At 52.1% G+C, this 27,304-nt stretch overlaps 2 protein-coding genes and 1 non-coding gene across 10 annotated transcripts; all 3 read left to right on the top strand.

Annotated features, from left to right (window-relative positions):
- The first annotated feature begins 72 nt into the window (after positions 1 to 72).
- SPMIP6 (sperm microtubule inner protein 6) lies at positions 73 to 13,582 on the top strand. Of its 8 annotated transcripts, none has more exons than XM_023627503.2 (7): positions 73 to 625; positions 7,993 to 8,137; positions 10,248 to 10,360; positions 11,307 to 11,382; positions 11,608 to 11,842; positions 12,938 to 13,024; positions 13,420 to 13,582. In XM_023627503.2, exons 1-7 carry the CDS (start codon positions 491 to 493, stop codon positions 13,523 to 13,525), a joined length of 897 nt encoding a protein of 298 aa, XP_023483271.1. In that variant the 5' UTR covers positions 73 to 490; the 3' UTR covers positions 13,526 to 13,582. The 8 variants fall into 8 exon arrangements, with proteins under 8 accessions (XP_023483271.1, XP_023483273.1, XP_023483270.1 ...); XM_023627505.2 differs by having other exon boundaries at positions 268 to 625; positions 11,608 to 11,837; XM_023627502.2 differs by having other exon boundaries at positions 295 to 625; positions 10,245 to 10,360.
- Positions 13,583 to 14,821: 1,239 nt separating this feature from the next.
- MYORG (myogenesis regulating glycosidase) lies at positions 14,822 to 22,271 on the top strand. The gene is made up of 2 exons (XM_070248781.1): positions 14,822 to 15,045; positions 18,485 to 22,271. Exon 2 carries the CDS (start codon positions 18,558 to 18,560, stop codon positions 20,700 to 20,702), a length of 2,145 nt encoding a protein of 714 aa, XP_070104882.1. The 5' UTR covers positions 14,822 to 15,045; positions 18,485 to 18,557; the 3' UTR covers positions 20,703 to 22,271.
- MIR8948 (microRNA mir-8948) lies at positions 21,119 to 21,241 on the top strand. Its single transcript, NR_127945.1, is given in 1 exon segment — positions 21,119 to 21,241. It is a non-coding gene; the product is annotated as a microRNA mir-8948 (primary transcript).
- Positions 22,272 to 27,304: the final 5,033 nt, after the last annotated feature.

Raw genomic sequence — 27,304 nt, 5'->3', positions numbered from 1 at the left:
CTGGGAAGGGGAGAGAACCGATCCTCTGAACATACATTTCGTTCTGCCTCCACCTGTGGGTTACCAGGCCGTCCGCTGACCCCTGCATGACCCTGGGCGAGTCACTTGACCCCTCGGAACCTCCGTTTCTCTTCATCAAAGTGAGAAGCTTGGCCTAGAAGATCTCCAGGGGCCCTCTGAACTCTTGGAAATTGGGAGGTGAAGAGGCTGGGGGTAGGGAGGGAATAGGCCCTCCTCACCTCCCCAGGGATGGTGGCTGAGCTAGGTGATATCATAATGGGCAGTGCCCATCCTGGAGGGGGAAGCAGGGTGGGGTAAGAGCAGGAAGGCTGTCGGGGAGAAAAGCTGAGAGATCCTCCACAAGGGGTCACAGCAACTAGGGGCACCTGCCAGGCGGGAGGTGTGGGCTGTCTGGGCGAGGGGTGGTCACTGATGTCTTGCAGGAGCCCTTGGTAGGTAGAGCCCACCACGGCATCCCCTAGACCCCACCATGTTCCTCTTCTCCCGCAAGACCAAGACCCCAATCAGCACCTACAGTGACTCCTACAGGGCTCCTACCTCCATCAAGGAGGTCTATAAGGACCCACCTCTGTGGGCCTGGGAAGCCAACAAATTTGTGACCCCGGTAAGTGGAGGTTGGGGGTAGGGGGCAGGCCAGAGTGTATGGCCATGCATGTCCAGATGACTGCCAGTGTGTGGTTGTTGTTGTGTGTTTGTAATTATTTGTAGCTTTGTGGGTGTGTGTCTGTGTGTGTGTGTTTCATTCATTTGCAAAGGCATGGAATTTATAATGATACATAAAATAGTACAAGATTCTGCCCTCATGGTACCCTCCTACTTCACCCCAGTAGGAGGTGGAGAGAGATAGATGATAATCAAGAAATATGAGTTTTACAATTTTCCAAAATGCTATGAAGGAAATAAACAGGGTAATGTAAATGGAAAGTAACGAGGGAGAGCTGCTTAGGTCTTGGAAGACCTCTCTCTCAAGGTGACGTTGAGCTGAGACTGGAAAGGTGAGAGAGAACTAGCCACGTGAAGAGCTGAAAGAATAGGGTTCCAGGCAGAATGATCAGAAAGTGCAAAAGCCCTGAGGCCACCTGTGGGATATGCCAGAAAATGTCCTATAGGCATGTGGTTATGCGTGCATATCACCGTCTCCTTGCATCTGTGTGTCTGTACTTGAAGACAGTTGGCCAAGCAGGCCTGTAGAGCTTTCACAAAGCAGAGGGAAGATCTGTGAGTCTAATTGTGACTCTGCCTAAGGGAATTTATCTGGGTGTACCATCCAACAGAACTTTGCTGAGTATCTACATGTGCCAGGCACAGTGCAGATACAATGGAGGGTCAGGCCCTGCCTTTGAGGAGCTCTCAGCAAACAAGTGGACCAAGTAGAGTTGCCCGGTATGGAACATGCGCCCACAGAGGCACATGCTGGTCAAGAGCCGGAAAGAGGGGAGCACTCCCGGGCCTTGAATGGCAGATCTACTGAGAGATTCAGGGGAGGAGGCTTCCAGCAGAAAAGAGCGGGGAGAATGGGCAGACTGCGGGTAGGGACCCACCGGGAACTGAGAACCGCTGGAGCAGACCAAGAGGTTAGCCCTATGTACGGTAAGAGAGGAGCCTGCAGACCACGAGGAACCTCAGGCTGTGCTGAGAACACGACATAATGCTCCAGGTGGTGAACCCGGGAATGTGAGGGTTGTATTGAATTACACCACTCTGGCCACAGTAGCAGGAGACTGGAGGGGCTGAGGCTGAGGGCAGGAAGCCCCGTGAGGTGGTGAGGAGGAGGGTGTGGGTGGGAGGTAAGGAGAGACCGTGGCAGTGAACAGGGGAATTTGTTCAATAGGAGAGAATTTTAAAAACAATTATTATAATTACAAAATACATATATGCTCAGTGCAGGAAATGAGGATAACTCAAAGAAGTACAAAGAAGAAAGGCCTACAGTCTCACTACTGAAAGATCATATGCCCTTTTAGGAAGCAAATATTATTGTTCATGAAAATGGTGTCATAATGTATGCTAATATTTTGAATCTTGCTTTTTTCATTTAACCATACATCAGGTACATTTTCCTGTGTCAAAAACTATTTTATCATAATTTTAATGACATAGTATTTTATTTTATAAATGTACAAAAATATATTAAGGAAACTTACATTATTGGAAATTTAGATTATTTATAAAATTTTGCTAGTATAATCATTTTGGTACAAATATCTTTGTATACATCAATAATTCCCTTAGGGTAAATTTCTAGACATAAAATTGTTGGGAGAAAGAATATGTACATTTTTAAAACTTTTGATCTATGCTTCAAATTGTTGTAAGAAGAGTTGTAATAATCTAAATCCCCCTCCCCCAGCAAAATATGAGAGTGGCTGGCTGCTTCCTACGTGCAAAAGGAGGGAATTTGAAGACGTAGATCAACAGATCTTGGTCACCATGACCATTTGGACATAAAGAAGAGGGGAGAGACTAGGAGGACTCCTGGGTTTTGGGCTCTGACAACTGGAGGAATGGTAGTGCTGCCAACTGAGATTTGGAGTTGCAGATTAGAGAGAGATTTGGGGTTCATTTTGGGATGAAAATATTCAAGGACTTCCAGGAAAAGATGTGCGGTGGGTAGTTGGATATACTTATCTGAAGCAAAGGAAAGAGGTTTGGGCTTCAGATATAGATTCTGAAATCGTCACATGTAGGTGGTAGCTGAACTCATAGGAGTGAATGAGATTGCCAAGGAAGCATAAGAAATGGCCAAGGACAGAACTTTGGAGAATATCAATATTTAAGGGGTAGGTAAAGGAAGAAGAGCCATAAAAGGAGACAGAGTGATAGGAGAAAAATCAAAGAGATAACAACAAAGAAAGCATTGTTAGACAAACGTCAGTGTCAAATGTTGTCCACACAGAAAGGGATCTCTTGGATGTAGTAACCCTTGTAATCTGGCTTCACTGAGTGGGCAGGAGTGAAAGCCAGATAGGGATAGGATTAAGAATGAATGCAAGGCTTCTACTCCTGGCAGTATGGTGGTCTAGAAACTCTGAAGGTCCCTCCTGCTTCGAAACAACTAGGTCCTGCATAAAAATTAATCTTTATGTTGTTTTGGACTTTCATGGAGGTGAGTGGTTAGTATACTTAGAGCACAGGATTGCCCTGAGGACAAATGCCAATATCAGCACCACAAGCAGAAGTTTAAGCCTTAAGCTAGCTGAAAGATGAAGGAACTAAACCTGTGAATTCCACTCTGAATCAGAAAGTTCAATGATCCCCAGCTCCCTGCCCCCTCCCAGTGCGTGCACACACGAGATGAAAGTATATCTTCTATGGTGGAAAATATCCTCAGCATAGGTTTCCAGGTATCCTTCAGAGTAAGGTCAATCAAATCTGAGTTCACAAAAAGAGACAAAAGGAAACAAACCTCCACATGACAGAGTCAGCAAAAACAGCAAACAACAGACTTAAACCACCAGGGACTTCAGATACTGAAATTAACAGTTAAAAAATACAAATAATTATTACAATTTTTTAAAAATAAAATGTGAAATCATCAAAATGAGCAAGCAAGAAGAGACAAATCTTTAAAAGACCAAAGAAATGTAAAAATGAACTGAATAGAAATTTAGAAATGAAAAAATATATGTGTTAAAACAAAAACTCAGTGGATGGGTTAAAGAGCAGACTAGGCACAGCTGAAGAGTGTCAGTGAAATGAAAGATAGAGCAGAAGAAATTTCCCAGAATGCCCCACAGAGACAAAGAGAGAGAAAATATGAAAGAAACAAGCAATATGAAAGAAAAAGAAGATCCCTCATGCCTCTACTCGGAGTCCCAGAAGGAAAGAGCGGAAAGGACATAGGCATTATCCAAAGAGAAAAAGGCTCTGAATTGCCCAGAACTACTGAAAGAAATGAATCCACAGATACAGAATAAAGAGAAGGAATTCCACACTTTGGTACCTCACAGTGAAACAGTACAACACTGGCTTAAGAGATGACCTTAAAAAACAGAAAGAGAGAAATCATTTTCAAAGTATCTTCCTCCCAAGAACAAAAGAAAAAGACATTTACAGGCAAATGAAAACTAAAATGTTTATTATCATCAGACCTATAATAAAGGAAGATTCTAAAGGATATGCTTTGGGGAAAAGGAAAATGATCACAAAAGGAAGGTCTGAGATGCAAGAAGGAATGGTGACCTAAGAAATTAGTGAGATAAATGTAAGCAAACGTTGCCTATAGAAAATAATTCTAATGATTTTTAATTTGTAAAATTTAAGGAAAGAACCAAAATATTGGAAAACAAATCATGTGAGTTGTATATTGGAAAAGGATATCATGTAAGATGCAAGGACAGGAAAGGAATAAAACAAAAAACTGTCATTATTCACAGATGATACAGTTGTGCATATAAAATCTACAAATTATTAGAATAAGAGAATTTAGAAACTTGGATGAATATAACACAAAAATTCAATCACATTTCTTTACATCAACAACAAATATTTAGGAAGAAATTTAAATATATATATATATCATTCTAGCAACAAAAAATAAAAGTAAGTAGAAATAAATCTAACAATGTGCAAAACTATGGATAATATTATAAAACTGAATATTTTAAAAATACTTTAAAAATGGAGAGATATAAAATGCTCGTGGATAGGAGGAGTCACTAACATAAAGATTCAATGCAATTCTGATTAAAATTGCAACAGGATTTTTTGAAGAATTTGACAAGGTATTTCTAAAATTTATAGAGAAAAGCAGGGGCCCAAGAAATAGCTAAAACACACCTGAAGAAGAAGGGGACTTCCCAAATCAGGTATTAATATTTATTACCAAGCTATAGAATTCATAAAGCATAGTATTACTGTAGAAATAGACAAACTGATTAATGGCATAAAATAGATCAGAAATGGAGCCACACATCTATGGAAACAATATACAGCAGAGATGATGAAAGTAAACCTATGGGAAAAGATATACCAGGCTTAGGGTGGCATTAGAAATCTCTGAGCGGGGCCGGCCCGGTGGCACAGCAGTTAAGTGTGCAGGTTCTGCTTTGGTGGCCTGGGGTTCGCTGGCCCGGATCCCAAGTGCAGACATGGCACCACTCATCAAGCCATGCTGTGGCAGGCGTCCCACATACAAAGTAGAGGAAGCGCACGGATGTTAGCTCAGGGTCAGTCTTCCTCAGCAAAAAGAGGAGGACTGGCAGATGTTAGCTCAGGGCTGACCTTCCTCAAAAAAAAAAAAGAAATACGTGGGAGAAGATAGACTACTCAATACGACAATGGGTTATCCATATACATAAAAATAAAATTGATCCCTAACTCACACCAAATCTAAAAAGCAATTCCTGACAGATTAAAGATTTAAATATGGAAATTTAAGCTATATAGTTTTTAAAGAAAATATAGGACATTGTCTCCATTATTTTAGAGTATGGATGGATTTCTTAAACAAGCCACAAAAGCACTACATGAAAGAAGAGATTAATAAATTTAACTATGGGGCCAGCCCAGTGGTGCAGTGGTTAAGTTCACACGCTCTGCTTCAGTGGCCCAGGGGTCGCAGATTTGGATCCCAGGCACAGACCTACGTACCGTTCAACCATCCCACATACAAAATAGAGGAAGATTGGCACAGATGTTAGCTCAGCAACAATCTTCCTTATCAAAAAAAAAAAAGTTTCCATTTAAATAAACAAACAAATAAATAAATTCAACTATGTTAAAATTAATAACTTCTGGTCATTAAAAGACCACAAAGAAAATGAAGACACAAGCCACAAACTGAAAGAAGATATTTGCAACATGTAACTGACAAAGGATTAGTATATAAAATATATAAAGAACTATAATTCTCCACGTTAAAATTGAACACGTGTTTTGACTCCCTCCTGAAACCCCTCTAAAACTACAGTAAATGGATATTTAAGACATGAGCTCACTAGAATAGTGAGAAAGAAGGGACAACGGCAACAAAATTTTGGAAGCTGCAAAGTATGACAGATAGGTAGTAACTGACTTAGCAGATCTGAGAAAGCTGAATCCAAAGCCAGCAGTGGGAAACACAAGATATAATTCAACTTAAAACTGTGGAATTTTCAAAAGGCTCAGGAATTGGTAATACTGGCCTTCTCTGGAACTGAACACGGGACAGGACCAGGGCTAAAATAAGGATGACTTATTAACTGCTGTTTAAGAAGCAGTTAAACCCACTAATCCCCTCTTCTATTCCAGGCCACAGGGGGACTCCCCGCCCGATCTCAGCAAAAGTCAGAAGGCCTATTTGTTGGCAAGGGTCTCAGGACTGGGGATACCAGGCCCAGATGAGGGCAGGGTACCATATTGAAAACAGGTGACCCTCCATAGACTGAATGCTAAAACCCCCAGCAGCCCCCCTCTCAGAACACTGGCAGCTGGGTCACTACCTTCAGGCTGAAGACTGAAGGAGTCTCTTCTGAAGGATCTGATCAGCCCAGAGGAGGACCTGCAATTACTGAGAGAGTTTGGAAAAAATAGTCTAGCCAGATCATGCTACAATGATGCTTATGGTTAACAAAGCCAACCACAGCTCAAAGCCTCCAATAAGCTTTTTAGTCTCCTACTCATAAAGATGAGCAGGTAATCAAAGATTACAGATATCTGAGGAAAGCCCCTAATGGAAAAATTAACGATGTGAGTTCTTCTAAATAACTGTTTTTGTATCTGTGTGTGCGTATGTGTGCGTGTGTATGTCTGAGTGCGTATGTATAGATGTACGTCTGTATGTGTGTCTATGAGGGTGCATACATCTATGTGTCTGGACCTGTGTGTGTGTGTGTGTGTGTGTGTGTAAAGCTCAGGGGAGCGCCAAATCATAGGGCCCTCTGCCAATACGGAGTATGACTGTGCAGGATCTGCCCACAGAACAGAACATCAGCTGGGCACAGAGGATCCAAGAAGCCCCTCAGCTGAGGGGTTTTCAGGGCAGTAGGAGCACTAGGAGCAGCAAGGTCTCATTCCTGGCTAAGAGAAGCCTCTGCTCTTTAGATCACAAGGGGGAACTGTGGGTGGCAGTGTCACCATCCCAGCACCTCGCTGCCCTCTATGAGGAAGTCCTTTCTGGTGTCTGACTTTGCTGGGTGTCCCTCCCCTGCCACTCAGCTGCTTGCAGAGACCTATGGGCCCACAACTAACTTGGCATTCTGCCCTCAGCTGGGGACAAGGGGGCCCCAAAGGGAGGCCTTGGTCTGGGATTCCGCAGATCGAGCCCAACCAGGGGTGATGGGATAAGAGGAGGCGAACCCCAAGCAGCAGAGGGGCCCAGGATCTGAACCAAGATCAGGAAAAAGGTTAGGGTGAGAAGAGGACCAGAGCAAAGTGAGCGTCAGAGTCAAGGGTAATACTGGTGACAAGATTAGAACCACAGCAGAATCAGGGTCAGGTTGGAGTCAGGAAACTAGATTTAAAGCAGGTGCCCCTCCAGCCCATCACTCTTCTCCTTCAACGTGCCAGATTCCTAGAGAGGCCTCCCTGTCCAAAACACCTGCATAAGGTAGCCAGCTCCCAGGGCAGCCAGCCTTTCCTGAGGCTCCAGGTTGTACCAGGGGCCTGTTGCTCTGTTGGGGGAGACCCAGGACCTGCTCCCAGGCAGCACACAGTCTGGAAGTAAGAGGACAGGAACACCTAGCTTGGCCCTTTTAAGGAGCTCCCAGCCAAGGAAAGGAAAGAAATTAGAACACCAGAAAACTATTCTGGCTGAGGGCAAATGCCTGCCTCCAAGCCCTGGCCTTGGATGGAAAGACAGGAGGAAAGGGTGATCCAAATGAAAGAACTATGCAGAGAACCAAGGCTGGCATGGGGATCCCTCTGGCATAGGGAGGGGGTTTGGGAGACCCACCTGGGCTGTCCTTCTCAATAGGGCTGGGTCTAGGTCCAGCACAGCACCAACGCTGGGGTCTCTGCATTAGCCATTTCTTCCTCTCTCCCCTTGCCCAGGGCCTGACTCAGACCACGCAGCGCCATGTGGATCCTGAAGCCCTACGGAAGATGGTCAAATGTGCTGTGCAGGACTACACCTATAAGGGTTCTGTGCCGGGCCACCCTTACTTGCCTGAGAAATACTGGCTCTCTCAAGAGGAAGGTAGGGCCTCCCCTTACCCAACTCTGACCCCATTCAGTGACACCCAACAATGACCCTTAACCTGAATCCACCTTGGATCCTGACCTCCACCCTGATCCTATATCAACCTTATCCCCATTCATGACCTGGGCTGCTTCTCTAATCACTTCCACTCTAGCTTGACTCCCAACCACCTTACCTGATCCTGACCCTGACACTGACCCTGGAGGAGGAGATCCAGGCCCTGCCTTTTGGGAACTCCCTTTCTGCACCAAGGAACTGGAAGAGGCCTGGGTCTTATCCCTAGAGAGATGGGGGAGTATTAACCTCCAGAAAACTCCCTCCAAGTGTATTCCAGGTGCCATCTCCTCCCCTCTTCTTAGTGACCCTGTTCCATCAGCTTCCCCATCTCCCCTGCATCCCTCTGCCCCACCACACCTCCCTCCCCTCAACTTGGAAGCCTTTTTAAATCATTTCCTGCCTAAAAATTCTCTCTTGCTCCTCCCCTTCACAGCCAAGATTCTTGGAAACATAGTCTACACTCAACTGTCTCTACTTCCTCGCTCCTTCTTACACTTTACGAGACATTATCTTTCCCATTTGGTTAGGTACTTATCATCTGTCTCCAAACGAGCAGAGAGCCTTGTCTTATTCACAGCTGTGCCCCCTCCATTTAGAACAGCACCAGGCTTCATAAGTATCTGCTGAGTGAATTGATGATAAATCTTCATTGATTTGGAATTGGGAGTCTGCTTCTCCTACACTCATACATAAAAAGCGCTCTTGGGGGTTCTCATTACTACGTCCAAGGGACACTTTGAACTTTACCTATGAGACCAACCCCATGCATTTCACTCTCGGACCAGTCTCTACTTCTGGAAACTCCTTCCTTCCTCAGCTTCTCTCACGCCTCAATTTCCTGGGTCTCTTGTCCAACCATTCTGGAAACGTGGGGTCCTCATGATGGTAATCTGAGCCCTCTTCTCTCCTTACTCCTCTCCTGAGACTATTTTATCTAACCCTGTCTTTAATTACTGACAACTCCAAGTCTTTATTCCTAACTTTGACCTCTTACCAGAATTCCACTCTCCTTCATCTGATTATGGTCATCTTTACCTGAATGTCCCCAAACACCTCAAACTCAGTGTGTCCAACCCACCAACCCAGAACTCCAAACCCAACAGCTTGCCCCCCACCTACACCTGCTCATCCTCTCGGGCTCCTAGACCCCCTTTCCTGATGTCTCTCCTGTGTGTTCTTTCAGACTGATCACAAGGGCCTCATAGGACAGACTTGGGTGACTGGATGGGTGGGGCTTTGGAGGGTTTTAAGGAGGGAAGTGTCTTGGTCAGATTTTCATTTGTGAAAAAGTGCCACAGCTTCTATGTAGAGATTGGACTGTAGGATTTCAAAATGAGGTAGGGAGACCAGTAGGCTAATAATAATAATAGTTTTCTATGTGTCAGGCATTGCTCTAAGGGTTTTACATATATTAACTCATTTAAATCTTACAACAACCCTGTAAGGTAGATAGTACTATTATTCCCATTTTAAAATTGAGGAAACTGAGACACAGTGAAATTAATTAACTCAGTCAAGGTCACACACAGCTAATATCTCACAGAGCTGAAATTTGAACCCTGGCTGTCTGTCTGCAGAGTCCATTCTACTAACCACGACATTATATCGTCTCCTGGTTAAGGCACTACAGAGATTCAGGGCTGAGATCATGGAGGACTGGAAGAGGGGAGAGATTCAAGCGATTTTAAGGAGGCAGGATAAGCACGTTTTGGAGCCTGGATGTGGAAGATGAGAGAGAGGGAGGAACTGGGAGGAGGCCCCATTTCCACATTGGCTGACTCAGAGAGGGTGGTGCCAGGATGCAAAGTATCAACTCAAAGGATCCAGACCCCACTTGAAGGCTAGCCTTAGGTGGGAAATGGGCTGTGTCTCAGTGTCTAAGATAAGTGTAGGGCCAAGCTGGGCTTGGCTGGCCTGAAGGGGATCAGGGAGAGCCCAGCTTTGTGCTGGGGAAAACATCTGTGAGAGGGGAAACATCTCAGGAGTCTCAGATCCTGGGGTAGAGCAAGGAATAACACTGTCTTATGTCTCTACCCCTATGGTCAAGCAGACAAATGTACCCCAAACTACCTGTGCAGTAACCGGTATAACACACGGAGGATGGGACCTTACAACTACACTGGCTGGAACAAATATGCCACATGCCTTCCCCGGCTGCCTAAGGTATCTACTGTGCCCAGCACAGATGGGGTCTGGAACACACACCCCTCCATCTCCCAAACCACAGTGACTATATTTCACCATTAGTTCCTCATCTCTTTCCTAGCAACAATGCTCCAGGGCTCTTCCCCATCTGTGAAACTGGGGTTTGTATTTTCTAGGAGACAAGGGAGCCCAGGAGTGGAGCTATGGAAGGGGTTGGGTCCCCTGGGTCCTCATCTCTGTCCAGGCTCTGTGGGGACATGGCTAGTGTGCTCTCCTTGATGTGCTGCCTTCCTGAAGCTTGCCCCCCGGCCCCTTCCCACATGGTCTGGCCAAGGAATCAGTGGTAGGCTGACTCCACCTGCTTCACTCTCCCTCCTTTGTGATGTGAGCAGTGACAAAAGGAGGGAGAGCAAGGCCCCCCAGAGACAGTGCAGATAGATGTGGGAGAGTCTTCGGAGGAAATAGGAAGGAGTTCAGGCGCAGCCCCAGGCCGGAGGGAGGAGGGAAAGTGAGAGGATCCCAGGGCAGAGCAGGGGTTCTTAACTGTAGGCTGGTGGCTGACCTCGGGTTGGCTGAACCCTCTACAATCAGAACTTCCTCAAGAATCGGAATTTTCCACAAGTTCCCCAGGTGATTCTGATGGGCAGGCAATATTGAAACCCCCCTGTTAGAGTCAGCGAGGCAAAGAGGAGTAAAATCAAAGGCAAACGCTGAGGCAGAAATGTCACAGGCCCGGGTCTTGGCCAGTCCACCTACAGCTCCCCCTACCCACCCCCACCCCCGGCAGGCGGAGTAAACGCGTTGCCCGGCGACAACCCCAAACACCCAGAGCCTGGGGGAGTAGGGAGCATCCGGAGGGCGGGAGAAGGTGCGGCCTGGCACTGGTCTGGGTGTTCTGGGAGGACCCTCAAAAGGAGGAATTCTTCTCGGCCAGAGCTTGAGGTAGCGTGTGTGCCACTTCCAGGAGGCCGGGATGGAGACAGCAGTTCGAGGAATGCCCTTGGAGTACCCTCCTAAGCCAGAGCGACTCAATGCCTACGGTAACGGGTGGCGGGGGGGGGGGGGGGGGGGGGGTGGAGCCGAACGGGTAGGGGAAGCCAGAAGGATGGTGGGATGGGGACGTGGGGGACGGGGGCGGAGGCCGAGGGTCCTGGACAGGGTGTAACCCTGTCTCTGACTGTCCCTGTTTTTGTCTCCATGTCTTCCTGTCTGTCCCCATTCTTGTGACTGTCTGGGTCTCCCGGGCTCGGGGTCCGCGGGCGCAGAGCGCGATGTGGTGGTGAACATGCTGAACTCGCTGTCACGGAACCAGCAGCTGCCGCAGATCGCGCCCCGGTGCGGGTGCGTGGACCCGCTGCCGGGCCGCCTGCCCTTCCAGGGTTATGAGAGCCCTTGCTCAGGCCGTCACTACTGTCTGCGCGGGATGGACTACTACGCCACCGGGGCACCCTGCACCGAGCGCCGCCCGCGGCCTCCGTGCGCCGACCTGCCGACTGTAAGGTTCGCAGGGCCCCGCGCTTCTCAGCTGGGCCCCGCCCCCAGACAAGCTCCGCCCCCAGATCCCAGCCCCGCCCCCTCGGCTGCGCGCCGCGTCCCGCCCCACTTGCAGCTCGGCCCTGCCGCGAGGCCGGAGGCGCCCAGTCTCCAGCCCGCTCTGCCCCCTTCCTGGGCCGCCCGTCCCGCCCTCCGGCCCCAGGGCCTGAGCGGACTTACATCTCTTTTGGGGACCCCGCCGGGGGATTATTTTAAAGAAACCCCGCAAACAAGTCGCATCCCCTTCCCACGCCCTCCAGCCCCGCCCCCTACCTGGACGCCTGGCGCCGGAGACGCAGGTTCTAGCCTGCAGTGTGCCATGCGTCCTCAAAAAAGTGTCCTCTCTTCCTGGGCCTCGGGTCTCTGTCAGTAATGGGCAGGGTCATTGCCAGGTACTAAGTGAGCAGGGAAATGGTGACCCCATTCCCAGAGGGGCCCTCGGAGTCCCGCACCACCTCTGCAGGGAAACAGCCTCGCGTGTGACTGTCGAGGACACTGAGGCCCGAGCGCGCAGCCTTCTCCCTGCCCAGGGCGGGGACCGGGTGGGCCGAGCCCGGAGAGCTCCAGCGTCTGTGTCCGTCTAGAGAGCTGCGAAGGGGGTCCTGAACCCTGTCCCTAACCCCATGGAGATCCCTTACGCCTCCGCAGGCAGAGAACCTGATTCACTGTGCGAGACTGGGCAAAGGGGAGCATAAGGTAGCGAGAAAGTGCCTGGGCCTCAGAAACTTCGCCTGGTCGATAGTGCTGGAGTAATCGCCGTTCCATGGCGAGGATCCGGGCGCTCCTAGGTCCTCAACGACTGGAGCCCGACCCTGCTCAGAGCCTAGCCGGCTCCACGGCCCACTGCGCGGCAGAAACGAGGCCTTACGGGGAGGAGGAGATCCAGGTGTCTTCCCAAAGACGATGCTTCGATGAGGTCTTGAAGGGCCAGGAGGCCGGAGGGGAGGATCTCGGAGCCGTAGGACTGACGCCTGAAGCGCCGCTCAGAGTCTTGGTCTGGGTTGGTGGGTAGGGGGAAATCAAAAGGCCCTAGCCCTGCCTGCCCACCGCTTCCTCCTGCAGGACTGTATCGCCCTACGATCACCGGCCCGGAATGCAGTGTGCTGTTATAACTCCCCCGCTGTCATACTACCCATGTCCGAACCTTAGGTAAGTTTGGCGCGCACACATGGAAATACACAAGACCCCGGGGGCTGTTCAATGGGCGCGGCGAGGGACTCGGGGACTAGTTGGGGCGGAGACTGTCCGCCACGATACACTGACTGGAAGGTGCCACCAGGGGGCGCTAGTGCCATGGGGACCTCAAAGCTGGCAAGGAACTGGAGGACCCCGTGAGAGGGCGTAGAGGCCTCATTGAGGGGTTCCACATTGGCAGTGGGGCTTAGAGTCAAGAGATGAGGGCGTTACAGTAGAACCTGAGGTCAGGAGGTCAGTGTTGGAGCCTAGGGTCAGTATTAGGGGCAAAATGTTGGGATAAGGTTAGCTCGGAGAATTGGAATCGGAGGTATAAGGGTCCAAAAGGGCTGGCCCGTCTCTCCCCACAGATGGGACACAAGTCACTTCAAGAAGACCGGTGGCCTCCACAGAAACAGCTATGTCGTCCACCCTGAGTTTGTGTCTGAGACCTATCCCGACTACCACTGCTGGTAGGGCCTGGGCTGGCTGGGCCAAGGGGGCTGAGCAATCAATAAACTCTTCACCCCAAAAGCTGCCTCCTGTGTCCTTACCCAGCAGGATCTGGCAGTGACGAACCAGTCACTCAGGCCTCTGCCAGACCTCCCAGCTGAGATGCGATTTCTCAAAGTCATCCTGCCCTGAGCCCTCCCCACCCCCATCATCTCAGTAGACGTCCCTGAGGGGCCTCCTGACATATGACAGTAGCTTATGTCCAGCTGGTGTCCTCTTCCTCTCCACCCCAGAGCCCAAACTAACGAGTCCACCTAGCCATCAAGGAGGGCCTGTCTACCTCCCACCCCAAAAGGGCCCTCCAGCTGACATTTCCCCCATATCCCCCAACCCTAGATGCTCTCCTCTCCCCAGCATCTCAGTAGACCCAGAATCCTCCATTCTGCAGTCAGAGCCCCGTCCCTATACCCAAAACTCCTGGGCTCTGCTCCCAGAGTCTCCATCACAGCTCCCAAAAAGCCTATGTCCAGACACCCCTGCTGCCCTCCCCACCCAAGTCCAAGGGTCCAAAACATCATTTTGGAGAGTTTCATCACCAAGAAACGTCAAATTAAAAAACAAAGCCCTGCTTCTCCGTCCCTCGGGGAGCAAGGGGTGGGGTGTTGTGGAATCTCTGGGATCTTCAGTATTTTCGCACCCCACTTCCTCCTGGGGCAGGGGTATGGCGGGGCACACCCACCTCCTCACAGCACAGGCATTTCTAACGGCTGTCACTACGAGGGTGGGCGGGGGTTGCAAAATACTGAGCGGAAGCTGGTCTTCTCAGCTTGGGCTTCCCGGCTGTTGGAACTAGGCTCCCCCATGGGGTCCTTGATTGGATCTGCCCTGCCCTGAGCCGCTGAGATCCTCCCGGAATTCCGCTACATTTTTCTTATGGGAAAACTTTTTCCATGTGGAGAGCTAGTGACAGCGTTGTACCGAGACGGCCTCCACCTCCTCAAGTCTGGAGCGGAAGGAATGCCAAGGGCCAGCCCTGTCCCTTTACCCTGCGTCTCTCTCCTCCTCAGACACATCCCGAATTTAGCCGAGAGGTGCAAGAAGCCCCACGAGGCTCCTTCCTCCAGAACTACACTTCCCGGCAGGCCTGGGCCAGAGCCCCGCCCGCAGGTGGTAAGCTACTGCCCAGCGGGGGCGGGCCTGCAGGTGGGGGGCGGAGCCGGGATGCACCCGGCTCGCGGCCGGCCTGAGATGCCCCGAGTCGGGCACCCAGCAGTAGGAGGACGGTGGGGGCCAAGAGGCGGGGCCTCAAGTCCGCGTGACAATGTGGGAGGAGGGGTCGGGCGCCCGAGGCGGGGCTGGACTCCGAGGCCCGAGGCTAGACGGACCTACCGGGGCGTGGCCGAGCAGCCAGAGGGCGGGGCCCGAGGAGGCCTCAGCTGTCCCCAGGCAGGCAGCGCCCGCGCCGCGCCGTGGCCGCTCAGCTCCCGCTAGCGTGGAGGGGATCTGCGGGAGCCTCCCTTCACCCCACTTCTGGGGTCACTGCCGTGAGTGAGCCCAGCGGGAGGACTTGGGGGGGTTGCTGAGGGAGCACACTTCTTGAACTTTTGCTCCTACCAATGAGTAGGTGGCGCGAGCCTGGACACCTGGGCCCCTCCTCTGGCCGCGGGTCCCAGCGTGCGACCGGCCCCTTGACCTCAGCCTGTCCCTTCGGACATTGTAGCTGTAGCGCTGGGTGGATGTGGAGTATTCTAGGCTGTCGGCGCAGTCACTAGATTCCGCCGGATCCCGGCGCTGGGCAGGGCAGGGAGATGGGCCGGATCGAGTTGCCTTTGACATTTCCACCCCCACCCCCCGGGAATTGTGTTCGACAAACGACTCAGCTTAGAATAGCTTCCCCTCAGTTGGGCCGGGCCGGGCCCTCCCCGTCAGACCCGGCTAGGGGCTGGCAGCCAAGACTGAGCGTGAGCGTCAAGTGGGGAGAGGCTTGGCTAGGGCAGACCCCACCTGCCGTCATTAGCCTGCGGTTGGCCAGACGGCGGAGGCGGCAGATTACAGGGGTCTCTAGCGCCACCGTTAACACCGGAACCACAGTTCCTCTCCCACAGCCCTAGTACCAGATGCCATTAAAATTGCCCCTTTCCCACCCCCAAGAAGGCTTCCTGGAGCACGCAGCCCTTGGGAAGACAGGCCTCACCATGCCCACACCCCACACCCACCTGATGGAAGCCTGTCCCACCCTCTTGGCCACAAAGCTCCTTTCCTCTGCTGGGTCCAGACGGGCGGTCAGACCATTATCTCCCATCTCCTAAAACTTATGCTGTGGAGAGTTAAGCTGGGATTTTGGATTCAGACAACCTTGCTACTGGGTGACTTCAAACAAGTTCCTTTTTCTGTTTGGGCCACTGTTTCCCCAGCTGGAAAATGAGCGTGGCTATGCCTCCATTCGGCATCATTGTTAGGGTTGGATGCTGTGGTGGCTTTGGAGAGAGCAGCCCAATGCCTCATGCAGTGGGTGCCCAGGGCTCCTGTCCTTCATCAAAGAACCTCGGAATCCTAGAAAATTAAGATTCTCAGAATCTAAGTGTTGGAAAGGGTTTTTGAGGTCACCTTGGTAGCCTCTCCAAGCCTCCAGGGGTCATGAGATGGGCTGACTTAGTATGTAAGTTTTGAGGATGAGGGGCCTCTGTCTGATTCCGATATGAAGCCTTTCCCCTATTCCCTTAGTGCCCAGACTGGGGCCTTGGTTGTGTCGAATGATGACTATTAATGTACAGCAGGTCTGGCCTAGGCCACCTGAGGCCTTTTTGGGTTCTGCCTCGCTTGAGAGCATCAGCTAAAGGCCACTGCCTGCATTTTCCAGGAGGACTTTTCTAACCTGTACCTACAGGAAGGGGAGTCCACTGTGGGGTGGGGGAGTTCTGAAAGCTAAGTTGGGTGGGCTGGGAGGGGAATAAGAGGCTGTTCCAGACCAGCTGGAACTGACCAGCTTAGGGAGTCGGGGAGAGGGAGCACAGAGAATGAGGCACTGAGATAGCACCTCCCTGGTGGCGGTGGGAGGGCATTGTGGGGAGCTGTATACTGACACCTGGGATCAAAATTCCAATCTGTGTCTGGCATTCTTGATAGTCTCTTCGTGGGAAAGGTAGGGGAGGGGAACCCTGAGCAGTTCTGGCATCTCCTAGGAAGTCACTGGGGACTTAGAGACTAGACGCTGGTATCTGGGAGGAGGCTAATTACTGTTTGCCAGTCTCCCTGTCTCCTTCCCCTCAGCTGGAGCAGGTGGGCAGCCAGCTGGCTGGCAGTGAGTATGTCTGTGTGTGTGCACCTGGCTCGTGCTATTTCCTTACTGGACCCTGCCCTGAGGGCTGAGAGAGGAAGGATCAGTGGCCTCGAGCAGCAGATTGGGACACACACACACACCTCCCCCCAGGTCTATGTTTCCCTGCAGTCATATCTGGATGTTTACCCTACAGTGTGTGAGAGTGTATGTGTGTAGTGGGGGAGGGGGTTCTCATCCCTGGAGAGCTGGTAGGTGAGGGAGAGACGCTGGCCCAAGAGGGGTGGATGAAATCTCCTAAAGCAGGTGGCCTGAAGGATTTAGGTTGAAGAAGGAATGAGCTGGTAGTCACAGGATAGGCTTGGCTGGAAATGGAATCAGAAAGGCAGATAAGATCACATCATGCTGGGGCCGGCCCCGTGGCCTAGTGGTTAAGTTCAGTGCACTCTGCTTTGGCAGCCCAGGTTCAGTTCCTGGGCGCAGACCTACACCACTCATCAGTGGCGATGCTACGGCTGTGACCCACATACAAAATAGAGGAAGACTGGCACAGATGTTAGCTCAGGGCTAATCTTCCTCAAGCAAAAAGAGGAAGATTGGCAACAGATGTTAGCTCAGGGTGAATCTTCCTCACCAAAAGAAAACAAAACAAAAACAAAGACCACACCATGTTTTGGGCTTCAATTGCAAAGCTGACACTTCTGCACTTCCTTATGGGGGTCATGAGCTGCCCTCTGGTAGTCTGTTAAGTACTTTAGAGAGATCACTATGGCTGCTGTGAGCAGAAGGCATTGAGGGGAAAGAAGTTGGGAGTAGGGAGGCCTATGGGAAGTGTTGCAGTAATTCAGAGAAATGGCAGTGCCCAAGCGAGAGCAGGAGCAGCAGGACAGTGGGCAAGTGGTTGAGGAAAGCCAGGAGGTGGCTGGCCCACAGATGTGCTGCAGGGAGCAGAGCAGGAAGGTGGGCAGGGAGATGGACCTGGAGATCGGTAGCTGAGAACAGGGTGGAGTTTGAGGGCAAAGGGGGGGATCTGAGAAGCCACCATAGCCCCCATGCTAGGCTCCTGACCCCAGCCCTTACGTCCAACCCGACCCTGCCTGCCTCCAAACCAGGCTATAGGACTGAGTCTGGCTTTGTGTATCTTCTCTAATCTCCAGGTTTAACTGGGCTTCTGATTCAAGATTACATTCCTTACCTGAGCTGTTCCCCTCTCCTCTCTCCTCTCCCCCTCCGGGGACAGGCAAGCCAGCCTACTGCCCTGTTAAAGGTCTCAAGGAGCTGGCTGGCTTATGCCCCCTCCCCCACTATGGCCACATCTTTGGGAAACCAGGCTCTCTCCAGATGCCTCCCCTTCTCTTCAGCCTGCTCTGCGTCCCTGTGTGATCCAGGGAGGCCTGACTTAGTCTGTGATCATGGACAGCTCCCAGCCCTGTCTGGTTTGTCCCTCCACCAGGAGAATGAGGATGCATACCATCTGCCCCTCCCCATTCAGAGTCCTGACTAATTTTGGCAAGCACTGGGGCCCATGAGAAAGGAAGGGTAAGACACAGACAGATTGTCCTGGTCAGAGTCAAGACCTTACGTCCCAGCTCTTACGTCCTGGTATACACCTTCCCAAAGTATACACCTCTTCTTTTTTTTGCTGCAGCAAATGGAAATACTATGGAATGAGAAAGCTCAGTTCCACCTCTCTCTTCCCCTTCTAGACTTAGGCAGGCCAGGTTCAGATGGGCTTTGTCGGGTGGCCCCACTGCCCACGCCTTCCTTAACTGGGGGCTGATGCCCCAGAAGCCTGACGAGAAGAGCCAGGCCTATCCCCGCCGCCGCCCTGGGAGCCACACAGGCCGTAAAAGTCCCGAGGCCGTCGCTGCCGCAGCCATGTACACCTTCGTGCCTGACAATTTCTCGCCTTCCAAGCCCAAGCCGTCCAAAGAGCTGAAGCCGCTGCTGGGCTCCGCGGTGCTGGGGCTGCTGCTGGTGTTGGCCGCGGTGGTGGCCTGGTGCTACTACAGCGCTTCTCTACGCAAGGCGGAACGCCTGCGAACCGAGCTGCTGGACCTCAACCGCGGCGGCTTCTCCATCCGCAACCAGAAGGGCGAGCAGGTCTTCCGCCTGGCCTTCCGCTCGGGCGCGCTGGACCTCGACTCCTGCAGCCGCGACGGCGCCCTGCTCGGCTGCTCGCGCACGGCCGACGGGCGCCCTCTGCACTTCTTCATCCAGACAGTGCGGCCCAAGGACACGGTCATGTGCTACCGCGTGCGCTGGGAGGAGGCGGTGCCGGGGCGCGCTGTGGAGCACGCCATGTTCCTGGGAGACGCGGCGGCACACTGGTACGGGGGCGCCGAGATGAGGACGCAGCACTGGCCCATCCGCCTGGACGGCCAGCAGGAGCCGCAGCCCTTCGTCACCAGTGACGTCTTTTCCTCCAATGCCGCGTTCGGAGGCATCCTCGAGCGCTATTGGCTGTCGTCGCGTGCGGCTGCCATCAAGGTCAACGACTCAGTGCCCTTCCATTTGGGCTGGAACAGCACCGAGCGCTCGCTGCGGCTGCAGGCGCGCTACCACGACACGCCTTACAAGCCGCCCGCCGGCCACGCCGCGGCGCCGGAGCTCAGCTACCGCGTGTGCGTCGGCTCAGACGTCACCTCCATCCACAAGTACATGGTGCGGCGCTATTTCAACAAGCCGTCGAGGGTGCCGGCCCCCGAGGCCTTCCGGGACCCCATCTGGTCCACGTGGGTGCTGTACGGGCGCGCCGTGAACCAGGACAAGGTGCTGCGTTTGGCCCAGCAGATCCGCCAGCACCGCTTCAACAGCAGCCACCTGGCAATCGACGACATGTACACACCTGCCTACGGCGACTTCGACTTCGACGAGGCCAAGTTCCCCAACGCCAGCGACATGTTCCGCCGCCTGCGCGACGCCGGCTTTCGCGTCACGCTCTGGGTGCACCCGTTCGTCAACTACAACTCGTCGTGCTTCGGCGAGGGCGTAGAGCGCGAGCTGTTCGTGCGCGAGCCCACCGGCCGGCTGCCCGCGCTCGTGCGCTGGTGGAATGGCATCGGCGCCGTGCTCGACTTCACGCGCCCCGAGGCCCGCGACTGGTTCCAGGGGCACCTGCGGCGGCTGCGCTCGCGCTATGCCGTGGCCTCTTTCAAGTTCGACGCCGGCGAGGTCAGCTATCTGCCGCGGGACTTCAGCACCTACAGGCCGCTGCCGGACCCCAGCGTCTGGAGCCGGCGCTACACCGAGATGGCGCTGCCCTTCTTCTCGCTGGCCGAGGTCCGCGTGGGCTACCAGTCCCAGAACATCTCGTGCTTCTTCCGCCTGGTGGACCGCGACTCGGTGTGGGGCTACGATCTGGGACTGCGCTCGCTTATCCCCGCCGTGCTCACCGTCAGCATGCTGGGCTACCCGTTCATCCTGCCGGATATGGTGGGTGGCAACGCGGTGCCTGAGCGCACAGCGGGTGGCGGCGGTGTGCCCGAGCGCGAGCTCTACGTGCGCTGGCTGGAGGTGGCCGCCTTCATGCCCGCCATGCAGTTCTCGGTCCCACCCTGGCAATACGACGCCGAAGTGGTGGCCATCGCGCACAAGTTCGCTGCGCTGAGGGCCTCGCTCGTGGCGCCGCTGTTGCTTGAGCTGGCGGGTGAGGTCACCGACACGGGCGACCCCATCGTGCGCCCCCTCTGGTGGATCGCGCCCGGGGACGAGACGGCGCACCGCATCGACTCGCAGTTCCTTATCGGGGACACGCTGCTGGTGGCGCCGGTGCTGGAGCCCGGCAAGCAAGAGCGGGATGTCTACTTGCCGGCGGGCAAGTGGCGCAGCTATAAAGGCGAGCTTTTTGACAAGACGCCCGTGCTGCTCACTGATTACCCCGTCGACCTCGACGAGGTCGCCTACTTTATCTGGGCATCCTGACCCAGCCCAGAACCCGGGAACCCCACAGCCCTAACCCCAGTCTTTATGCGGGCCTTTAACCCTCCATCACATCCACACCGTGTATCCCCAGGAATCCCCACCTCTGTACCATCCAGTAAGTGGGTGCTAAGGTAAATGTGCCCGAGCCAGATCCTATAGGGCCAGCGGTGGGGGCGCTGAAGCAACCGCCCACAACAATGCACAAGCCTAACAGCCCCTTTCCCTCCACACTCACTCCAGTCTGGGAAAACTCTCCCCTGGGGTGGGGGTGAGAGCTCAAGGAAGGTCGGCTGTCTTCCTGCTACACACAGTTGGGTTTTAAAAGCATGAAGAAAAAATGCCCTCCATGGCGACCTCCATGGCCATCTTTGTCCTTCTGAGGTGGGGGCTTGATCCTCCTTAATGTCCTAAAATAGCCCTCAACCCACTTAGACAGGGCATGTTCTTGGTGTTGGAAGCCAGGCCCGGAGTTGCCAGCACTGGCCTGGACTGTGGCTGACCTGGTCCTCCCTGAGCTGGGGAGAAGGGAGGGAGGTGCTTGGCCAACTGACAAGGAGGCAGGAGGTCCCCTGTGGGAGGACAGGAGGACTGGGCTCAGCATGGAGCCATCATTGTTGTCCCTGGTGTGTGAAGAGACTCCTAACCCTGCACTAACCCACCTGTGTAGGCAGGGGCTCAGCCCTGAGCCAGGCCACGGCCTGATGGGCAAGCACTTGCAAGGCCATGCAGGCCAGACTTGGTGCCTTAACTCAAGAACCAGCGTGTGTGTGTCTGTGTATGAGACAAAGAGAGAGAGACATCGTGTGTCCCTGGATCTCTGGAATGAACACAGTATCCCTGAGGCTGGGTAAGCCTGGAGGGAGGGGCCAGGGAAAAAATTGAGGTTTTGATTGTTGAGTTGGCCCCCTCCCAGGTGATGTCCCTGGGACTCTGGTAGGAAATAATCGGTCCTTTCAAGATTCCTCAGCTGCCTACTCCCTGCACATGTGGGCAGGGGTGTGGCCTAAAAGGGATCGACGGTTTTATTCCAAGAGTGACATGCTTCAGCGCACGAGCCACACATGCACATCGACACCTGCAGATACACATACAGGGCAAGGGCATTCATTTCAGCCATTTCCCGTTTCTGAGAACTGCAACCTCAGCCAGAGTGAGTTTTTCCTGACTTTGTAGCTGCGTCTGGGGAAGGCGTGGCTTGCCAGAGTGGGGAGTTGGGAGACAGGATGGGGTTCAGCTTCCCTGGACAGGTTGGACAGCAGAGCCAGTCCCTCACCCCTTAGAGAATGCATCCCTTTGCCCACTCCTCCACCCCCCGCTATTTTCTCAGTGTGAAGAGGCCTAATGAAGGTTTGGAGGCACTCAGAGATGCCCATCTCGAGTGCTGATTCTACCACTCATCTACAAGCTGTGTGACCCTAACAAGCTGCTTAACCTCACAGAGCCTCAGTTTCCTCGTATGTAAAATGGTGATAATAATGCTACCTCCCAGGTTGTTGTGGGAATTATAAGCACAGACGTATGTAAAGTGCCTGGCACAAGTAGGTGCTCAATAAAAGGTAACTCTTATAATACTAGATCTTATTTTCTTGCTTAAAAAGGACAAGGGGGGCCGGCCCCATGGCCTAGTGGTTAAGTTCAGCATGCTGCACTTTGGCGGCCAGGGTTCAGTTCCCAGGCGTGGACCTGTACCATTCGTCCGCGGCCGTGCTGTGGCCACAACCCACATACAAAATAGAGGAAGATTGGCACAGACGTTAGCTCAGGGCCAATCTTCCTCAAGCAAAAAGAGGAAGATTGGCAACAGATGGTAGCTCAGGGTGAAACTTCCTCAGCAAAAAAAGAAATAAATAAAAAGACAAGGATTTTTTTCCGGCCCCAGCTCCCAGCTCAACTGGCTTCCTCTGGGCCTGCCTATGACACCCTCTTCCCAAACCTCTGCACATCGTATCCAGTTGAACTCTGAGTTTGTGACCCAAAGGTGACTGTGGCCCAGGAGAAAGGCAAGAGAAAACATATCTGAAGGTGGGCTATCAAGAGCCAGGACTCCTGGGTCCCCAGGAGATGGGGAGTAAATGGAAGTAGCTTCCCTCTCCTTTTCGTCAAGAGCATCTACCAGTCGTGAGGCTCGATGAGGAGTCTCCCCCAGCTCTGGTGCCCAGTCATGTGCTGTGGAGTGACTGTCCTGGGCCCTGGAATGTTCCCTAAATGGCTGGAGAGCACAATTCACACTTGAATGGCCCTCCAGCTTTCTGTGCAATCTGAAGCCAGTTTACCAAACCCCTCGAACCTTGGTTTCTTCATCTTTAAAATGGAATATCTAGGATTAGTGAGAAGTGTCGGTAAAGCACTTATGCAAAAATTGGCAGAGTACTCAATAAATGGTAACTTGTCAATTCTTATTCTAAACAAGGAAGAAAGAAAAGTTCTGCCTAGAACCTGTGCTGTCCAATATGGTAACCACTAGCCACATGGGGCTTCTTAAATTTAATTTTAAAATTAATTAAAATTGAGCAAAATTTAAAATCCAGTTCTTCAGGCACACTAGCCACATTTCAAGTGTTCTAAAGCCATGTGTGACCAGTGGCTAACATATTGGACAGTGGAGATTATAGAACATTCCATAGTTGCAGAAAGTTTTCCTGGACAGCCCGAGACCAAGCAGTGTGTGCTGTGTGAGATGGCATGCAGAGGCATAAAGTAACCTAAAAGGCCTAAGTAATCTGACATGGAGGAGGAGGGGTACCCTGTGGAAGGGCACCGAGGGCAGGCAGCAGTGTCTTCAGCCTAGTTGGGGGAAGGGGCACACCACGCCCACTGAGCACTCACTGTGTGCTGGGGCAGGGCCAAAGGAAAGAATGCCCTTGTCTGGCCAAATTCCAACAAACTGGCCCTTGGCTTGTGATCTGGTTTCTAGTCTGGCCTCTACTACCACTGACCTTGTTAATCACAAAAGCACAGATGAACAAATTGAAGCACTGAGGGAGGAGGGCATTGTCTTGAAGTCACACGGAAGATTAGAAGACTGGACTGGAACCTAGTGCTCTGCATCCAGACGCCTAGAATCTCCCACCCAGAATTCACCCACCGTTCAACAGCATGGCCCAGTCCTGGCCTGTATACCTCCAAGCATGGGGAGCCAGCTGAAATGTGCACCTCTGAAGCTGCCACCCAATGGGCCTGACTCTAAGCCAAGAAGTATTTCCTCTTCCCCCACTGACACCAAAAACAGAAGTGTGAGAAGTTGGAGTAGGGGCTGGAATGAGAGGAGCCACGAAAAAGAGCTGGGTCTGAGAGATGGAGGAGGGGCCGGAACCAGGTTGGAAGCTACCTCAACCCTATTTCCCAGGATGCCAGGGGCTCTGGCCCCTTCCAACCTTGTCCAACCCCCCACCCCCGCCAGCAACTCTTGTGCATTCCAAATTTATCTCTCTACATGTCTGCCTGGGGGGGCTGCCCTTCCTCCATGGAGCTTCCAGCAGCCTTGTCATGGCCATAATTCCTCATTGGTCTATACCCCTGGGCAGGTGGGGGTGGTTGATATGGAGGAATGGGGAACTCCTTTCTCCAGAGGTAATAAGGAGGCACTGAGCAGCCACTGCAGGAAATCTAGGACTGAGCCTAATGCCCCCATTCTGTGACCCTGTGTGCCCTGAGAGTCTGCCTCAGTTTCCCTTCCTGTACCATACAAATCAGCTGAACCCTGGTCAAGCCCTCTCTCTAAGCCCAAGGTGTGAATTTTCTGGAAGAGTCTTTGCCCTTGTTCCCTCAGATTTGGGTAAAGTGTCTCTCACCCTGATTAGCTCCAGAGCATTCTCTTCTGCTGGTTCCCCTCACAGAGCTTACTGGTCCCCTCTCCCCTGCTCAAATCCAAGGCCAATGTTAACCTCTCCATCCCCTGGCCACTGCTCCACGTCGGACCCGATCAATTCCAGCCTGGATCACCGCAGTGGCCTCCTAACTCTTCCCACTCTTGGATCCTTTAATCCAATCCACAGAGCAGCCGAGGAAAGCTTTCTGAAATTCAATCGTGTCATTTAGGAAAAAAATTCAAGCTCTGGTGTTCAAGGCCTCTAAGATCTGAATCCTTCCTGAACCTCTTTCTTTTGCCCACACACACATACTTATGAGCGTATTTTGAAAAGCATTTGAAGAAATACTACTTTCTGTTCTGGGAACAGTTGCACAGCCCATCCGCGTGAGGGAGGCCCACCCAGACTCAGCCTGGAAGAAAACCCAAGCGGTAACTGGGTGATTTCCTTTCCTGCCATTGTCCGCCTCAGTGGGACTTCTGCTGACACCCTCCCCTCTCTGGCACGCACTCCAGCTCCCAAGGAACAACCTAGTTTTTATCTTAAGGCTAGCCATTTACTTCAGTATGCCCAAGGATCTTTGCAACAGCTTGATGGAAGGGGAGAATTTTTTTTCAATGTACTTTGCTATTTTAATGGAATATAGGGGAAAACAGCAGCTGACTTTCTCTCTTTTTTTAAACTGAGATATAATTGACACATGATATTAGCTTCAGGTATACAATATAATGATTCAATATTTGTATATATTATAAAATGATCACCACAATAAATCCAGTTACCATCCTTCACCATACATAGTTACAAAAATTTTTCTCTTCTTGTAATGAGAACATTCAAGATCCACTCTCCTAGCTACTTTAAAATATGTAACACAGTATTATTAACTATAATCACTATGCTGTACATTATGTCCCCAGGACTTACTTATTTTATAACTGGAAATTTATACCTTTGACCTCCTTCACCCATTAGGAGAGGGGAGAACTCTTGGCCTTATGCGGCAAGCCCTGAGTCTGGCTAAGGTGGGGTTGGGAAGGAATGGGAAAAAACCCAAAGGAGGAGGCCTTATCCCTGGGAGGTCCCAGTCTGAAGATCAGGAAGAGGTTGTGCGTCTATACTCTGGATCCTTGTGCTGTTTGTCCCTCCCGACCCCCTTTCCCCTCCTCAGGGAGTCCAGCTGAGAACTTCCTATTACACAGCCTGGAGCAGGAGGTGGGTTGGAGAGGAAGGAAAGCAAAGGGAGGTCAAGGCGGGGGCGTTGGGTGGAAGGCAGAGAGCAGGTGTCACTAGGCACCTACAACACAGCCTCAAGGGGGCAGCAGCAAGCTGGCAAGACTCTCCTCTAGAAAAGAAGGGACAGGTTGGGCTACAGGCTGGACAAATGGTTGTCAGCCTCTGTTCCCCAAACCTGGGACCTCCCTTGGGGTCCCACACCTGCACAAGTATTTCAATTGAAATTCTACCATTAAAACTACCATTATAATTTCCTTCCTTTGGGTCTTCGATTTAGCAACCAAGTGCTTACTGTCAGGGTCTAAGGTATTGCTTTTGGAGTTCAAGAGGGCATTTGGGTTTTCCAGAGCTTCTACTAAATGTTCCTAGGAGGGGGACACTTCACATTGCCCTGGTGGGAAGAAGTGCATTAGATGCTACTTCATCCTGGGGTGGTGGAGGTGGTGGTGGGGGAAACAGGTGGAGCTCCAAGAGGAGTCTCTTCAGGTGTAGGTGGGGAAACAGTACAGTGTTTATAGGATGGGTGGTTATTAGGGAGAGCTTCCAGGAGGAGACGCTCTGGAGCTTGGAGAGCCTCAGATTGAAAGGGATATTGCGGTCTCAGCCTCATAGCTCTTGAACAAGCCCAGCTGGCCAGAAGCAAAGTGGTGATGATGACAATGCCTGCTCACTTGCCACATCCCAATCTGGGCTCCACTCTCTCTCACCCTCATCTGCCTCCCATAACATGCCCCCGTCCCACCCTGCTGTCAATTCTTCCTGCAAAGGGAGTAGCTGAATGCAATTTATGCACCCACCCCCACCCCATTCTCCAAAGTACCTGTGTTTTAATGGAAAACGCTGTAAGGCCCAGAGGAATGACTCCAAAGCTATATAAGATATTCTAAGGCAGAGTCTTTAGACTCTGGCACCTCATCCTCAAAGCACCCCACATGTGGGCAACTGCCAGGGCTATCTACCTTCTTCAGCCTCTATTTCCCCAGCTATGAAAATGAGCAGCAAAACCAGGTCATTTCCCAGGTCCCTTCTAAATCTGAAGGTCTTAGCGTTTTGAGATTCCACAGCCTCCCATGCTGAGAGCACAGGGCCGGCCAGCCCTTGTTAGGAGGCAGCTAGTCTGTGGTTTGGCACCACTGCCCAGCAGGCATTTATTAAATCAGTGGGATGTGGTCCCTGCTGGCCTGGAAAGAGAACATTAAGCTCCAAAAACTTCCTGCAGCAGGCCTCCTTCACAGAGTGCTGCTCAGAGGGGTGAGGAATAAAACCACTCCTGTCCCTGGCAGGGCTCCAAGATCCTGTTCGCTAGTGCTTTTGCCCTGTCTGCACGGACAACCACTGACTGAAAACATCTGGAAGCCTGCTTAAGACCTAGGCGATGTCTCTCTCCTTCCTCTGGGGTGGCTGTTCTTGACCCTGGTAATCCAGGCTGACCTTTGCCAATACCCCTTCCCATCCAATCTTCTGCACTTCATTGGGCGACAACCCTCTAATAAAATCCACATGAACCCAGCTGCTAACAGCTCCTGGAAGGGCTGTAACATCTAACACCTGCCCTGC

The sequence above is a fragment of the Equus caballus genome, chromosome 23 (genome assembly GCF_041296265.1).
Source record: "Equus caballus isolate H_3958 breed thoroughbred chromosome 23, TB-T2T, whole genome shotgun sequence".
Classification (NCBI taxonomy): domain Eukaryota; kingdom Metazoa; phylum Chordata; class Mammalia; order Perissodactyla; family Equidae; genus Equus; species Equus caballus.
This window is presented reverse-complemented; position numbering and strand designations above follow the sequence as displayed.

Excerpts from the sequence above, each read along its gene's own strand:
- SPMIP6 (XM_023627502.2), top strand. The coding sequence starts at position 491 with ATGTTCCTCTTCTCCCGCAAGACCAAGACCCCAATCAGCACCTACAGT. Across the intron at positions 626-7,992 it reads CCAACAAATTTGTGACCCCG|GGCCTGACTCAGACCACGCA; the intron begins GTAAGTGGAGGT and ends CCCCTTGCCCAG. Across the intron at positions 11,383-11,607 it reads AGAGCGACTCAATGCCTACG|AGCGCGATGTGGTGGTGAAC; the intron begins GTAACGGGTGGC and ends CCGCGGGCGCAG.
- MYORG (XM_070248781.1), top strand. The coding sequence starts at position 18,558 with ATGCCCCAGAAGCCTGACGAGAAGAGCCAGGCCTATCCCCGCCGCCGC.